At 44.6% G+C, this 16,088-nt stretch overlaps 1 protein-coding gene across 1 annotated transcript in view; it reads right to left on the bottom strand.

Annotated features, from left to right (window-relative positions):
• RBM33 (RNA binding motif protein 33) overlaps positions 1 to 16,088 on the bottom strand; it is a 551,296-nt gene that overhangs the window by 378,786 nt on the left and 156,422 nt on the right. Inside the window, exon 5 of the mRNA XM_086939808.1 lies at positions 13,069 to 13,127. Coding sequence (XP_086795934.1) covers positions 13,069 to 13,127 — 59 coding nt within the window. The remainder of the gene's footprint in view (positions 1 to 13,068; positions 13,128 to 16,088) is intronic.

Raw genomic sequence — 16,088 nt, 5'->3', positions numbered from 1 at the left:
GCCCAATGATTCTTCGGGATTTATACAACCTGGACACATTATATCCTCTTCCCTCCTATTGTTCCATCTAGATGTAAAAGATTTGAGGGGCAATGTTCCATGTCTAAATTTAAGATATAAAGTCCTTTCCCGAGGAATCTGAATAAAATCCAAAAACAATTCCAATTTTAGGGTACCTTTATGGGTCAAAAAAGTCTCGGTCAAATGTCCCCAGTTTGGGTTCTGTTGCGCCTTGGCCTCTATCCAATCCCAATATAATTTTTTCACCACTTGTTTTGGTGGAGGTGATTGGGATACCCAAGCGTCGCTTAAACCCACACTTACTACAAGCTTTTTTAAAGCATTTAGCCACTTGATTTTGCCTGAAGTGTTTAAATTTAGCATTTCATCTAACACAAGGGCATAGTTAGCTAATTCGGGGGTCCTCCTCAAACGAACCCAATATAAGAGGGGACGGAGCTGGAGGATGTCCCGAATAGACTTTCTACCCAGGTCTAAGAATAAAGGTTTAAGTGGGGTAGAGGATGGAAGCGACACCAAGTCCCTCATAAACTTGTTCTCTGATCGGACGTGGTCGTTGGTATTCTCATTGCCCCACAGTTCCGAGCCATAAACAGCTGAGGCAATTGCTTTTCCCTCATAGACTGATAAGGCAGGGGCAACTGGCCTGCTTACAGAGAGACGTTGGTTTTTTAAAATAGTGCCGGAAACCCTTTTAAGATTTAAAATCATTTTACATATATGGGGTTCCCATTTCAAATGATTATTAATCCTAACACCAAGGTAGTCAAACTCATCGACCACCTCTAAAGGAGATCCATTCAAGGTCAAGTGGATATTCCTATATTTCCTCTTGGCGGTCATAACCATTAGTTTAGTTTTGGTTGTGTTTATTGTAAGTCCCCGTTCCTGACAAAAAACACTAAACTGATCAAGAAGGGTTTGGAGACCTGTGGGGGTTTTTGATAAGAGGAGGGTGTCATCGGCAAAGAGGAGGGATGGCGTTTTCTCCCCAGCCACAGTGGGGGCATCGGCCGGTGTATCTTGCAGATGTTTCACCACCCCATTTATAAAGAGGGAGAATAAAGTAGGGGCCATCACACACCCCTGCCGCACCCCTCTGTTAACAGGTATACTCTTAGTGAGTTGCCCCTGCGCCCCCCAGCGTATCTTCGCATAAGTACCCTCATGGAGTTTAATGATTTAGCAGATAGGATGGGAAACCCATATCAAGTAGGACATTCCAAAGTTTAACACGGGGTATTACATCAAAAGCAGTTTTTAGGTCAATAAAAGCCAGGTAAAGGCTCCCTCTGGCTATTGACACTGTTTTCCAAAAAACTGCACAAAATCTGAAGACTTGGTCAATGGCCCCAACATTGTTTCTGAATCCAGCCTGAAAGTGGGACAAAATGTTTTCTTCCATAAGCCAGCCCTCAATCCTATTTACAATTACCCTGCCAACTACTTTTTGAATAACATCAATTAAACTAATTGGTCTGTAGTTGGCAGGGTCCTCTCTCTCACCCTTTTTAAAAACAGTAACAACTTCAGCACCCTTCCATGAATCCGGTACTTGATGGCCTAAATGAATAAGGTTCAAAACCTTTACAATAAAATCAGCCCAAACCAGTGGGTTAGACATCAATAAATCACCCGGTATTCCGTCCGGGCCAGGTGCCTTACCCGGTTTTATTTTAAGGATGGCCTCCTGTACCTCACGGGGCGAAAACAATACATCTGTAAAGCCATCATTTCGATGGACCGAACGATCGATACCTATTATAGGGGATGCTGGCGCAACTTCTAAGGAGCCTACGCCATATAAATTCGAGAAGTGGGAATACCATTGGGACTCAGTTATATGGTTTGGAATGGGCGCCTCGTCTATCAATGACGTTGATCAGTTTCCAAAATGCAGTGGCATTTTTCCCATGAGCCGCTTCCTTTAGAGCCTGCCAATGTTCCTCTTCCCAATCTTTTTTGGCTTTCGTAATACTAATGCGATACTCATTTCTAGCTAATCTAGCAGCTTGGGCATCCTTGTTTTTAATAGCTAGTGAAATTGCTTTTCTTTTCCCTCTACAGGAGGCAGTATACCAAGGGTTCCCCTTTTTTTGCATGCATTTGGACAAATGACATCCCTTGTTTTTTTTAGAGAAAAACATACTGATCTCCCCTATTAGGTCTTTATACTTAGTTGCCAGCACCGACCCCTGAAGCTGGAGTGAAATTTGGTTCACTGGTACCAGGGCAGATGAGGCAGCCGAAACTAGAACCCTGATGGTCTCAAGTGTCCCCTCATTGCACCTAACCACATTCCATTTAATCCTGCGATTACAGTTAGAAGGGACTAGTTCTTTAGTAATCAGCTCATTGTGAACCTCCTCACCAATATTGTCTCCCCAGAACATACCCATGCAGAGGGGATTATGGTCGCTATCAATCCTCTGGCTGACCTCCATATCAACCAGATTGGCCCATGACCCTACATCCAAAAGGATGTAGTCAATCCGTGACGGGCAGCCTATTCGATTGAAGGTCATAGCGCCCATACGATCGGATGTGGTACGGCCATTTAAGGCACATAGGTCATATGCAGACACCAGGGCATTCAACTGAATAGCTCGAGCCGACCACTTCTTAATTGGGGCCAGAGATAAGGATGGAATTAACAGGTTTCCTGGCTTATTAAAACAGCCCAAAAATTCATCCTCATCAAGAGGCTCAAATGTACAATTAAAATCACCTCCCACTAATACTGAGGATTTAGAAGGGAGGGCCAAAAGCCTGTTGTCTAACAACTCCAGTATTGGAGACAATTGGCCCCCTGGGAGCCCCCTGGCATAAATACAGAAAAGTTTAAAAGCATTCCTGGCAGACTGCCTTTTAACAGTTATATGGAGAATATCATTACAGGGGACATAATTAACAGTAATCTTACAGTTCAAATCTATCCTGATCCAAATAAGTAAGCCACCCGATGGGCGCCCCCTCCCAAGCTGTATTGCAGGGACAAAGAATGTAGAATAGCCCTGTTTGTGTTCTGGCTCTACACACCAGGTTTCCTGGAACATACAGATATGGAAATCTTCTACAAAATTGTTCCATTCCGGATCGGGCAAGTTTTTCTTTAAGCCGGCTATGTTCCAGGACAGAATTTTAACAAGGGAAGGGGACAGCATAGGTGTATCCAGGGCGGCCTGAGTATCAACATCCCCTGACAAGGGGTCTGGAATAGTGCTACCCTGGTCAGGTACTTCCTCCCTAGTAGCAACGATAGAACCACTATCTACGGGAGAAGGTACCCCACAGCCCTTGGCATCTTCAATACACTGGGGTGATGGTCAGTCCACTTCTTCCAGCCCACTAAATCGATTATAACAAGGGAATAAAGGATAATTGAGCTGTGGGCCCCACCCTTCTCCATTAAAATGTGTATCCCCCTTCCACTGGTGCCCCCTCCTCCTATGGACTAAGTTCCATCCTTCCTCTGCAGGCATTCCCCATTGTTGCAGATTCTGGTATGTACCACCTCTACCCAAGCCTTTCCTAGCAGGCCTCATCCAACTCCATCTAACATCCTCATGGCCCTCTTGCATATAAAAAAAAGGACAGGGGTTTGGCTGATACCACTGACTTACTATCACAGGGAGGAGTTGAACAAATAAATTCTACAAGTCGTGGGTCCTCAAACGTGATAACGACACAATCGCCCTTTATGCTTTTCTTCTTCCCACCTACCCAAGGTGCCCGTTCTACCATAAGTATGTTCTTGTTTAGGCTGGGTGGTGGAGGGTAATTTTTGTCAAGCCAGTGGCATATTTTGTTTTTAATCGCCCAGAAGGGCTCAGAGGTGGACATTGGCAGCTCAGGAATCCCTGTCAGAACAACCACATACGGACAAGCATCTGGTGGTAAATTGATGTTACGTCGCGATGTGGTTTTTCTGGGCTGTGACTGGGGAATAATAGGAGCTGGGTTGTTAGGAGTCTTTTTGATAACTGCATTTCTATTCGCTGCACTCGGACATGTAGAAGTGGAGGGTTTGATATTATTCACTGTATTAGTTGCCGGTAGAGAAGAAGCTGGAAGGATGATTGTGGGAGCCGGAATACTCCCCGTGGGTGGATTTGTGACAACAATCCCAGTGTTAATAACAGGCGGTGGAACCACCGGAATAGAGGGGCCAGGGGTAGTCAGCCTAGGGTCTTGTAGCGCAAGAATAGTAGCTAATTGATGTTCTATGTTAGAAAGCCTATTCTCCAGGGGCGAAAGCAAGGATTTTAACAAACTAGACATAGACTCCATTAAGGAGTCAAGCCCGTCTCCTGAATTAGTTAGTGAGTCATTGCTTCCGCTAATATCCAGAAGACTGGCCAGACTGCTATCAGGAGTTATATCGTCCGGAACCCCCAGAGATAATAAATGAGGGGTGGAATCTAAAGGGTCAGACTCAGTATGAACAATGGGTGCCTGAAGAGTCCCAACATTTACTATCGCCACACCTGTATTATCCCCCCCGGAGTTGGAACCCATAGACCCTTGTAAAATGATGGCGGGATTATCTGTAGGAAAATTTGTTGGGTTCACGACATTTGAAGTTGACGTAATAGTGTCTGACCCAGCCGTAATAAAAGAGTCAATAACATCATGATTAACTATCACGGGTACGTGGAGGATATTAGAGGGTAGTGTGCTCATGACAGGGACATTGGTAGGAGTTAGTGGTTGACAGCTGGCGGGAGTAGAATCATTAATGGGTTCCCAGCAGAAGTAACAACAGAGTTAATCAAACTTTGCGGCGGGGAATGTATCATTGCAATGTTGCCCAATGAAGATCTTTTTGCGTGAGCAAGGTCCAATGATACCCTCCTTTCCATTAAAGAAATGCCCTGGTCTATCAAAGAGTGTGTTCGAGAAATAAAATTATCTAGGGTACCAATTACTTTTTTAGTTTTATCGTTTCCAGCTCTCTGGCTCCTAGTTTTACGAGTGGACATCTCTGGCAAGTTAAAAAAGAAAACAAGCTATAGTAAAATATCACAACAAATGACCCAAAGATAACAGTAAACACAAGGTAAGCAAATAGGCTACCCGGAGGAAAAGTGACCCCAGTAGCTTCAATCAGATAGGTAACTGTAACGATCAATACGAAGCTAGGGTACAGAGGACTAATAAAGGTGCGCCCAGACCAGGCACTACAGGCCACGGAGGGCCACAGAGGGCCCGCCCTTTGCCCGGGCTTAGCCCCGGGCGCTCCCGCGCAGCAAGAAGCTTCCAAGTTAATGGTCCCGAACCTATAGGGCGGGGTGGGGCGGGGCGGTCAGGGAGAGCGGGGCCAGGTGACTCGGCCAGAGACACCGGGACTCCTGGGAAAGCGAGTCCCGGGCCGCGCTCGCAGCCCTGCCGCCTCACCGTCTCTCAGAACCCCACAGGAGCAGCTAGATGCAGGAACCACCGAAGAGTCAGACAGGTGAGCAGCGAAGCGGGACCCGCGCAGCGGGTACCGCGAGGCGTAGGTGGAAGAACCTGGAGCAAACAGAAACGCGGTCTTCAGAGTAGGATTCAGCAAAGGAGTGTCCCACAGCCAAGAGTTCCTTCCCTCTTTTTCACCTGGGGCAGCTGGGGCGGGGCGGTCAGGGAGAGCGGGGCCAGGTGACTCGGCCAGAGACACCGGGACTCCTGGGAAAGCGAGTCCCGGGTCGCGCTCGCAGCCCTGCCGCCTCACCGTCTCTCAGAACCCCACAGGAGCAGCTAGATGCAGGAACCACCGAAGAGTCAGACAGGTGAGCAGCGAAGCGGGACCCGCGCAGCGGGTACCGCGAGGCGTAGGTGGAAGAACCTGGAGCAAACAGAAACGCCGTCTTCAGAGTAGGATTCAGCAAAGGAGTGTCTAGCTAAAGTGCAGTTCACCATCTGCCAACTTTAGGCTCAATATCTTGGCCACAGTCCGATACACACATAGAAGGGTGCGTAAAGAGTATGATATTTTGGTATTTCACGGTACTTTAAAAGCATGTCTACTACTTCATTAGAAATGTGTCCCCGTATGATACCCATTCAAGCTAGGTCAGTTGCAAAAGGCTGTTCTAAAAATTGGGTCGTAATTCTAAAATGTTTGGAAAGCACTACTCTAGTTCAAAACAAATTCACAAGAATTATTAATTTTTCACTATTAACAGAAACATGCACACTTTCACCGATACACAAACACCTTTCACAGAGTGCAACACAGGGCATTTCATTATTCCAAATCGGTTCAATTTTTTGGCTCAGATCTCTTTCTGTATGTACCCACTTAATGTTTGTACTAGCAAAAAAATAGAACGTCAAACCAATAACCGGTTTTAAACATATGTGGAAGTGACAAAATAAAATGAAAATATTGCCTGCATATTTGTAGGCAAGCACTGCTTCTACTCCAAACAGATCCAATAATACTGTGCTGCCTCTGCTGCAGATGGGAATTCAGTGATATGATTGAATTTGATAGTATGATAATGTATGGTAATTATAGTTAATCAGAAGCCCACCAGCAAATGGAAGATGTTGGGGAAGATGTTACCTGCATTTTAAACTGCATTCCCTGTATGCCAGCCTGACATTATTTGGCAGATGGAGGGATTCTTTTCTGCAACTGCTTGTTACTACTTATACATCTGATAAGACAAACTGTCCATCATTCTTTCACTATCTAAAGTGCCATAATTACAGTCTTTGCAGAGACGTTGGGAAAACACTTCCTTTTAAAACGAAAGCTGTTATCGATGCTTTCAGTACAAGCCCAGATTCAGATCGGAAAGGCTACAATCGGGAAGAAATAGAATTTCATGCAGTACCCAATTCAAACATAATTTGCATGGACAGTTATCCAAGAGAAGTCAATCACCATCACTTGGTATCCTGCTGCCTCTGAAATTAAAACAACATTCTCTGCACTGCTTGCGCTAATGCAGGATGCACCGATGATCCAGCCAAACTTGTTCATTTGCTTATCTTGTTTAAACACAGACGCAAACATTAAATGCAAAGAACCTCTATATTACATCCTTATTCAACTCCATTATTCTACAAAGAATAAGCAATAATGTTAAAATGTGCGGAAGAAATTAATGTCATTTGAAAAAAATGTAAAATCACATTCATTATACTAATTCAGTGTAAAGTGTTCTCAAAGATAGAAATATTATCCGTTTCATCGTATAAAACTACAAGTCTAAAAACTGAGACTTGACCTATTAACACGAATCCCGACGTTCTTGCATTAGAATTATTGGGGGAGGGGGTTGGTCACCAGACATCCAATTAGATTAGATATCTCGGAAAATGGATTCCAAGAAAAGTTAGGCAGATGTTCAGTCTTAACTATGGGAAGTTTATCTCAAAGATAAAAAAAAATGTTAAACTAGCTCAATTCTGGAGCAAATTATCTTAATGATGGAGATTACATTTCACAATTACTTTTTTTATTGCAAAGTCTTCCCTGCTATTAATAGGAGGAAAAGTAAATGAGCATTATTCATTTATTTTATTTGACAGGTTTTATATAGCGCTGGCTAGATCCGGCGGTATCAGAGGGCTTTACAGGTGCCTAAACAAGATACCAAGAGTTGATCAAAACCACAGTATTACAAGGTTAACACCAGAGCACTTCCAGTTATGGAAAAAGGTTCAACATAAATGTATAGATTGCATAAATCTCTATATGTATTTGACAATATCCATACAGCCAACACATTTCGACTTAATGTCTTTTTCAAGGCTTATGTATTAGCGTGGTATACCAAAAGAAGTATGAGAAGAATGTCCAAACAAACTTAATTGGACACACGTGCTATGATGAGTTTCATCCCATAGCATTGGTCAATCGGCGAGTATAGTGGAAGGTAAGTATGGGGAAGCTATTACAGCTACCCGTGGGAGACAAACACTTCTAGATACTAGGCACAGTCTACAGAATGACCTACTCAATTTGTTTAAGAATCTTTCTTGGTCCATTGGTCCATTACTATTCAGGCTGCCGTAAAAGCAAAAGTCCACACTATGCACTCTTTACATTATTGGTAGCAATACGTCAGGAGACCACCACACCGTCAAGTGAGACGTAAAAAGGAGCAAGCAATATTTGTTTTGTGGCTGAGGGCGTCAATGGGAGGGAGCACATAACTGGAAAAGAGACTAGGGATACATAGTAACTAGTCCACATAAACTTATTGATGACCTATTTACTGCCTCTTTCATATTCTCAACTTGGTAAAATACCACAGTAGTGGACTGTGAGAGGCTGGCTCACCATATACTATGTCAAAAAGAGGTATGGTATGTAGTGAGTCCAGTGGATCTCCAGAGGTTGTACAGAGGCTAAATAGACAGCACTAATGCTCTATTTTGCGGTAGTGTGGGCGAGCAGTAAGGCTTATCAGAGGACTGTGTAAATGCATTTGTTGAACACACCGTGGCAATAAATGAGACACACTCAATTAATAAATCCGAGACCGATTTGTAAAATTAGTACTTTGGTATTTTAAATAAAAATACTTTTCAGGTTCAAAAGTGGACACAGTGCAATTTTCTGACTATGCAATGTTAAACTATGGGAGGAATCAATAATGCGTTTTTGCAGATAAGTACACAACTTACAGTTCTAGTCTTCAGTTGTAGGTTTAGCAGAGGGCAAGGTTCAGGTAATCACCAAAACGGCACCACCAGCTGCGCAGGGGTGGCTGGGTGCAGAGGTCAAATCTGTAGTTAGGGCCCAATGTTAACCAATAGAGACTAGGGGTGCTTGAAGACACACTGCTTGCAGGTATTTAAAGAGGCTGCTGGATTCAAGCTGCGGAGGCTTAGGCACGCAGAGATGGGGCCACAAGACAGTACTAAACATACTCCACCAGCTGCACAGGGGCGGCTGGGTGCAGGGTACAAACATAATGCTGGGCACCTAATACAAGTGAATGGGGGAACTCTTATGGAAACAGGCTGCAGGCGTCGTACTAGAACCGGATGCTGCACAAAGGACACCAGCGAGAGCAGAGGTAAGTTGGTATGCTGTGGGTCGCAGGGCCACCATCAGTCGAGTACTTTAAGGTCCAGGGGCTTCGGTGCAGGTTTGTCCTTTGACGTCAGGTTTCTCTTTCGAAGCTGGTCACGGTTGGGGTGGCCTTTGCATTCATACTGCAGGCATTGTCGCGGAGTCCAGGGGGGGCCAGCCAACCCTGGTCTTGAACTCAGTATCGTTGGGGAGCCTTTACTGGATCGGTCGGCGTCCTGGCCGCAGGTCGGAAGCATCGGATGCAGATTGGTCAGGGATTGCGGTTCTGGAGGGCCCCAGAGTCCTTTGCCTTAGTTTCTTGGGGACAGGTCCGCTGTCCTCGAGAGCTCTGTTCTTTTTCAAAGGCAGGCAGTTCTGCCAGGGGTTTTGGAAGTTGCTGACTGCTGGACAGGCGTGGTTGTCTTGACAGGGTCTTTGAAGCTGCATACAGGCTGGTAGGGCTGGCACAAAGTCAATAGGTGTCGTCAGTCTTCTCTGCACGGCGTCTTCTTCATCCTCTCTCTTCTTAGGCTGGTAGGAACTATTTTCAGGGTCTGGAGGAGACTTCTAAATACTAGATTTAGGAGTGTTACAAGGAAGTAGCAGGTAGGGACCAATAGGTTCCTTACCTGGGGCGGCTACAGCCACTATTATGCCAACCCCTGTGGGAGGAGGCCTAGCCCTACTGCCGATTAGATGGTGGGCACTGAACAGTTTGCTTGACTTCACCTCCTGCACCTGACGAGTGCAGTTGGAGATGGGGGGGGGGGATTAAAAAGGCAACAGGTCTTTGAAGCTTCCCTCTCGAGCACTGTGCCGACCCAGGGGAGGAAGAGACACCTCTGTCAGGATGCCCTTTGTTTCTGGCCACAGAGCTGAGTCTCTCGACCCATGGGTCCAGAAACATATCTGGTGGTGGCAGGCTGCCTAAAGCCTGTCAGAGACTACACATCGGTTGGTAGGTTTTCAGGGGGCACCTCTGATGTGCGCTCTTAATACGTGGTTTAATAAATCTCACACTGGCATCCGTGTGGGTGTATTAAGGGAAGTAATTTGGTATCAAACACTCCTGGGTTCAGAGAAGCCATCATGGTGCTGGGGAACTCGAGTTGTCAAGTTTCCAGCCCTTGTACTCTCTATGGCTGCCCTGGCACTTACAATATCGAAGAATAGACCTAAATATTGTAGGGGTATATCTGCTTATGCAGATATCCCTACACCAGTGATATAGTGCACCCTGCCTTAGGGATGTAAGACCTCTTAGAGGGCTGACTTACCTATACTTTAGTCAGTGCTTTATTGACATGGCACACAGGTAGTGTGCCATGTCAAGTTTGTCGTTTTTCACTTCACCAGTGAATGCCAGCGGCAGGGGGTGGTGGCATGGCCTTGGTGAGGTGTGCACTACAATCAAAACACACATTTTCAGAAAAATTAGGGGGAGGGAGGGACTAACCATGTTGCCTCATTGGTAACAGCTCACCTCTGACCCAGGGATGTCTGCCAAAACAAGAGTATGCTGTGGATCTCAAAATGCAGCTTACTCTACCGCCATTATCCAGTACTCAAAATTACCCATGTCCCCTGGCCCACTACACTCGGCCATAGAAGGATGTAAGCAATTCTGCTTTAGCTCTGTGTGCAGGGTACACCTCGCACAATAGCCCCTGAGGAGAGCGAGGGAGCACAGCAAGGCCACATCCTGCTGAGGGAGCATCACATATCCTCACAGAAGCCCTCCAACAGCAGCAGTACAGAGCCTGGTGAAGGAGAGACAGGCCAATAGCCGGGGACTCAAGGGAGTGCTCCGAGAGATCACTGCAAGGGTGTCATCATGCGTACTTCAATGAAGGAAACAGAACTGTGCTTCAATAGTAAACAACAATCATAGATGTGAAGCACCTCAAAATCCTGGGACCAGGTGCCACTGCCCCTGCTGCACTATTGACAAATATCCCCTCTGTCTGATGCCAACAACTCTCTTCCAAGGATGCCAACAACAAAAAACAACTGTTGTAAACACTAGAGCCACCTTCAGTTTTCATACACATGAATAAAGCAATTATAGAGGAAATCACTTTCTGCAGTTTATTTCAAGACACATCGAAGGTTGGACCATATTAGAAGAAGAACAAGTTATTTGCCTTTGATAACACCCTTACTGGTGGATACTCTCATCTAACTGCAGATTTCTCACCTTCTGAATTCCCCCAGGAGCCAGACTGGATCAAGAGCTTTACCTTCGGTAAGTAACTTGTTCTGCTGATGAACTACTGCTACCTGCAGATTCCTCACCTCTAAAATCAATATCAAAGCAGTACCTCCTAAGTGGTTGGTCTGAGCTGCGAACTTCACAGCTGGAGATTCTGAAGTACCAAGTAGGCAAAATGAGCATCTCTGCCAACCTGCAAATCAAGGCAGTAATGCCTAGCAAAGGTGTATGGACCGACGTTCATGTATCTGCCTAGCAGATGTCTGACCTGGACCCCTTCACGATTAGACCCTAGAGCAGGCCGTAGCTCTAGCAGAATGAGCTTGAAGGCCCTCAGGAGGTTCCTTCTTAGCCAAGGCACAAAACATTTTTAGTAACAGAACAATCCACCTGGATAGGGTCAGTTCTGGACATCCTTCTGCTTTGTTAAGCACCAAGAAATCGGATCAGAATTGGATGACTGGTGCAGTCATCGGCCTTTGAGTGCCAACTGTGGAAACCCTCACTGGAGTCGGAGTGATAGGTGGGCGGGGGTAGATACTCGGCTAGGCTTTTTGTGTTTGCACCAAGACTTGTCCTTGGACTTCATCTTAGACTTACCCATGACTAGATTGGGACTGCAACTTGAAGCAGAAATGGGCCCTCGAATTTGAGTGTGCCTACTTTTGCTCGGCGACAGAGCTCTGTGTCCTGCTCCTTGACGGCCGCTGAATGCCTCAGGGAACATTTGTCACATGGCTTTGAATTATGCTTGTATAGGATACACCAAAGACAGATAGACATGTGTGTCTGTGATCGACATCTGCTTGTAGCAGGTTCAACACAGCACAGCTGGGCTTGAAGCCTGTGATTTTTGGGGAGACATCCCTGGCACACTGTCAGCAATACTGCTTTGGATGTCAGTAAAACAAAGACAAATTTAAGAATGGAGCTCTGGATCCACGCTGAAGGGGGCAGAAAAATAAGGAACTGACGTCATTATGCGAGGGTGGAACTTATTTACAGCTGTGTGCCATCCCTTCCGAAGAAGGGGTGGAGTTGCCGTAAAGTCTGATGGCACTATCAATATATGGAAAACATTGCAGGAAATATTTTCATTTCAGCCTAACACCTGGCAAATTCAAAGATGAGGAGAATCTTCGATCAGAAGTACCCATCAGAAACCACGTATTTCAGTAACATGCCAAAGTAATTTTCAAAAACGAAGTGTAAAATCTTAAATATTTCCTCAAGCATTTAAATTCACTCAGTCAGAGTTCACATTAGTGAAAGTAATATTGCAATTGAATGCAAACAAGTTAATAGTGAATTGCAGCATTCTCTGGGCACATGTTCTGTAATAGCACCCTTTAAGTACCGTGGAACTTAAATAATGTTTCTCAAGCCACATTGAATATTTTGGATACAGGAAAAGGTATTGCGGGTGCTGAAATCTTGATTGCAATAAAAAAAACTGTTACTTGGGAACGTTCTGTACTGGACCACGTTTCAATATTAAATGCAAACGGGGAAGAGAAAAAAAAATCAATGTTTGGACTGTAAAATATTGTTAAATAGCAAAGGCTGCGCTTCTTAAGACGGATATGGCAATAACCCCCACTGACAATATTCTCTACGAATTTTTACATTTAGCCAGAATTAATTCTACAGTACAAAATTCACTGACATAAAACCTTTAACAAACATCTCTAACAGCAGAGTTAATTGTCAATATTTACAAATTCTTAAAATTGTACTTAGTAGGAGCAGCCTTTATTTGCTATTCTAATATCACAAATGTATGCTTATCCATATCGCAGCAGAAGGAACAGCTGCTACTCACTGGAAATCTCTGAGGGACTGCAGCTGGTCTGGGTTGAGGTGGAGTTGGTAGCAGGGGAACTAAAACAAGGAAAACAGAAATGCCTATTAACGACACATTTTTCGAATACAAGGAGGAAATTGTTCAAATTACATTTAAAGTAGCCTTTGACATTGTGGTGGGTGATTTATGTTCCACAACCGAAATATTTCACTATGAAGCACAAAAAGAAAAAAAGACAAGAATCCAACTTGGCTTGCAAATTACAGTAAATGTGACATGAGTTTCTTTTCTCCCTGAAAATGAACAGCTATGCAGGAAAAACATTTTTACAATACCACTTCATTAAAAAAAAAAGTATATCAACAACCATGTTTCAGAAGAGGATAGATGGGCATAACATGCAAAATCCACCACAAAGATATTTTACTGTAATGAGTTTCGCAAACCTGTCTCATTTAACAATATTCGGCGTTTTTCACAAATATAATCAGTTTTTCAGCTGAGTGCAGTATGATACCCACACTGCAGCAAATCAGGAGAAAATGTCATGTTCCACTCAGAATCTCGTCAATAAAAAATGTAGAACAACCGAATCAGCATGATATTTCGCATTCCTCACAAACAATCACCCCGGCCTACAGAAGACAGTGTGAACTACTAAGAGTTAAATATTAGAAATGTTTATGACGCTAACATCTTGCAAAGAATGTGCATATCTGAGCCACTGCTTAAGCTTTTGCATCATTGCCACAAATTAGGTTGTGAAACGAAAAGCACAAGAGCTTAGGAATTCTCCAAAAAGTAAAATTGTCCACATTAAATAACACACGGGGAGTCGGTAGCAACCATACTTTTGTGCGCCTAGAATTCCATCCCACAGATGCTGCTTTTCTTTCTGAACGTATTGGGCTTTTAAAGGACTAAAACCATGAACAAAGACAAGTGTTCCACAATCTGCCTTCCCAAATTCAACAGGCTATTGAGCCACATGCAAATTACAGAATAGATTGCAAAAAAAGCTCCCAGCACGGGTTTACTAAATTAATGCAACATAGTTCTGTAGCAGTTTCCCCTGGTACCGAGGAAACAGTGAAGCACTGCGACCTTAGCTGACCCACCTTCTTCGACAAACGTTAACCTACAAGAACAGTAGTATCAGTTCCTGGATTCTACAACAAAATATGCTGCCTTTCTTGCACTGCCTCCCAGACGTAAATCGGGACAGGCAAGCAACAACCTGCCCTCAGAAGACCTACACACAGGAAAGGGAGTTATCGAGAGCGCATAAAAAATGACTGTCTTTGCACAAACTCGAAGGAGTCGTGATCTCAACTTCCTGACAAATCACACATCAACGGTATAGGCGACCAGGTAAATCCTCCCACAAAAATAGTTATGCATAATGGTTTTGGGGTTACACAGTCTAACATGGCAGTAGCCCTATCTTTCATGAACAACAGCTGGCACCTTTTCACTCAGAAACGGAGATGCTTGTGCAGCCTTTTCTACTTTTCGTAAGGTCAGCATACAGGGTCATAATCTGGATACAGAGAGACACGTTACAGTACAGGAGGTAAACAGATCTCTTTTCAGAGCTTTAACCTCTCAGTATTGAGGCTTCGCCCCCACCATGCTGAGCCTTTTTGTTTAAATATTTGGGGTCCTGTGAGTTAAATTAAGCCTTCATAAGGTGTTTCTTTCACCATAGGTATCCAGTCCAAATTTGCGTCCTTTATGGTCCACATACTGGGGACCCTAAAAGTAACCAACATTTGTACAGTCTCGTAGAAGGAATCGGGATAACAGCCAAAACACAGCAATATTGTATTTTTTTCTTTAGAAAAATAAAGAGAAAAAAAATTGGCGTGCATCAAAGTGTTTTTTTTCTCTTAAAATGACATCCACAAAATGTTTATTGAGCTAAAATTACCATCTACGCAGCGGTCTGGAACATGCAGAGCATTCATCTTTAGTTATTTGCTCTGGTTACTAGTGGCCTTTCTGCCCCCACCCAAATTGCTCCTTTTTGGCTGTTGGTATGACCCAACGCAATGGTGCACTGCTACAATCCCTTTTGTCTTATACTATATCATTGGTGGTCTACCAGACTGTAGGAAGCTAGTTTTTAGGTCTCGGCCTAGAGACGCGCGAAGCGCGTTCTCGGCAGAGAACTATTGCAATAATGTCAGCCGCCAAAGCCGACAAAAGGAGACAGGAGCTGGGCACGCACCCAGCAATCCTAATGGGAGAGGGAGCGACAAGTGCTGGCCACGCGCGCATTCAGTCGTGCGCACGCTCACGGCGCCAGCGTCCCCGCCGCGCGCCGATCACTGCTCTCTTCCTGGTTGTATTCTGCATACGACACTGCAGGTGAGACGCGCAGACAGCCACCATTTCTCGCCGTTTTCTCACGCGCCAGTCGTTTTTAAAGCTTCCCTGATTGCTCGACAAAACAAAACATCCTGGCTTGATATCTGTGTCTTAGTCTATTTGTTTCCCATGGTGTCAGCGATTTAAAACCCACTGCCAGCTTCCAATGAGAACAACCGCAGCCTGCCACAGAGAGGGCATTTATTATTTCAATAGTGCATGGTGTCAGAAAACATACTTAGCTGGCTCAGTGGGAAGCGAGGCGAACAAGTATGCCTATTAAAATATGTCCGTGTTGCCAAACTGTCAGACTCCAGGTGTCTCAACAAACACTGCGTTCCTGTACATAAATAACATTGTTTTCTCGCTGTTTTTGTGAACATTCCTTCCTTATTCCAGAACAAGTCTGACGAACCAAGCATTTTCGTGCCACAGAAGGATTATGAGCAGAGAAAGTAGTTCATGTTTCCCAGCTTCGGCCGTTTCTTGTTTATAGAACAGCTGGTTCTCCAGACTTATTGTGAGCCTAGAATATCTTTTCTGGGTCTTGAGGCCAGCCACACAGCCACAGGCATCACATTGTGGGTGGAAGCTTTCGGCACATTGTTAAGTTATTCTGATTTGCACGGTACCTGGCAAGTAGTGCTCTTTGATGGGCAAATCTCTGC

Source organism: Lissotriton vulgaris, chromosome 10, assembly GCF_964263255.1.
Source record: "Lissotriton vulgaris chromosome 10, aLisVul1.2, whole genome shotgun sequence".
Taxonomy (NCBI): Eukaryota; Metazoa; Chordata; class Amphibia; order Caudata; family Salamandridae; genus Lissotriton; species Lissotriton vulgaris.
This window is presented reverse-complemented; position numbering and strand designations above follow the sequence as displayed.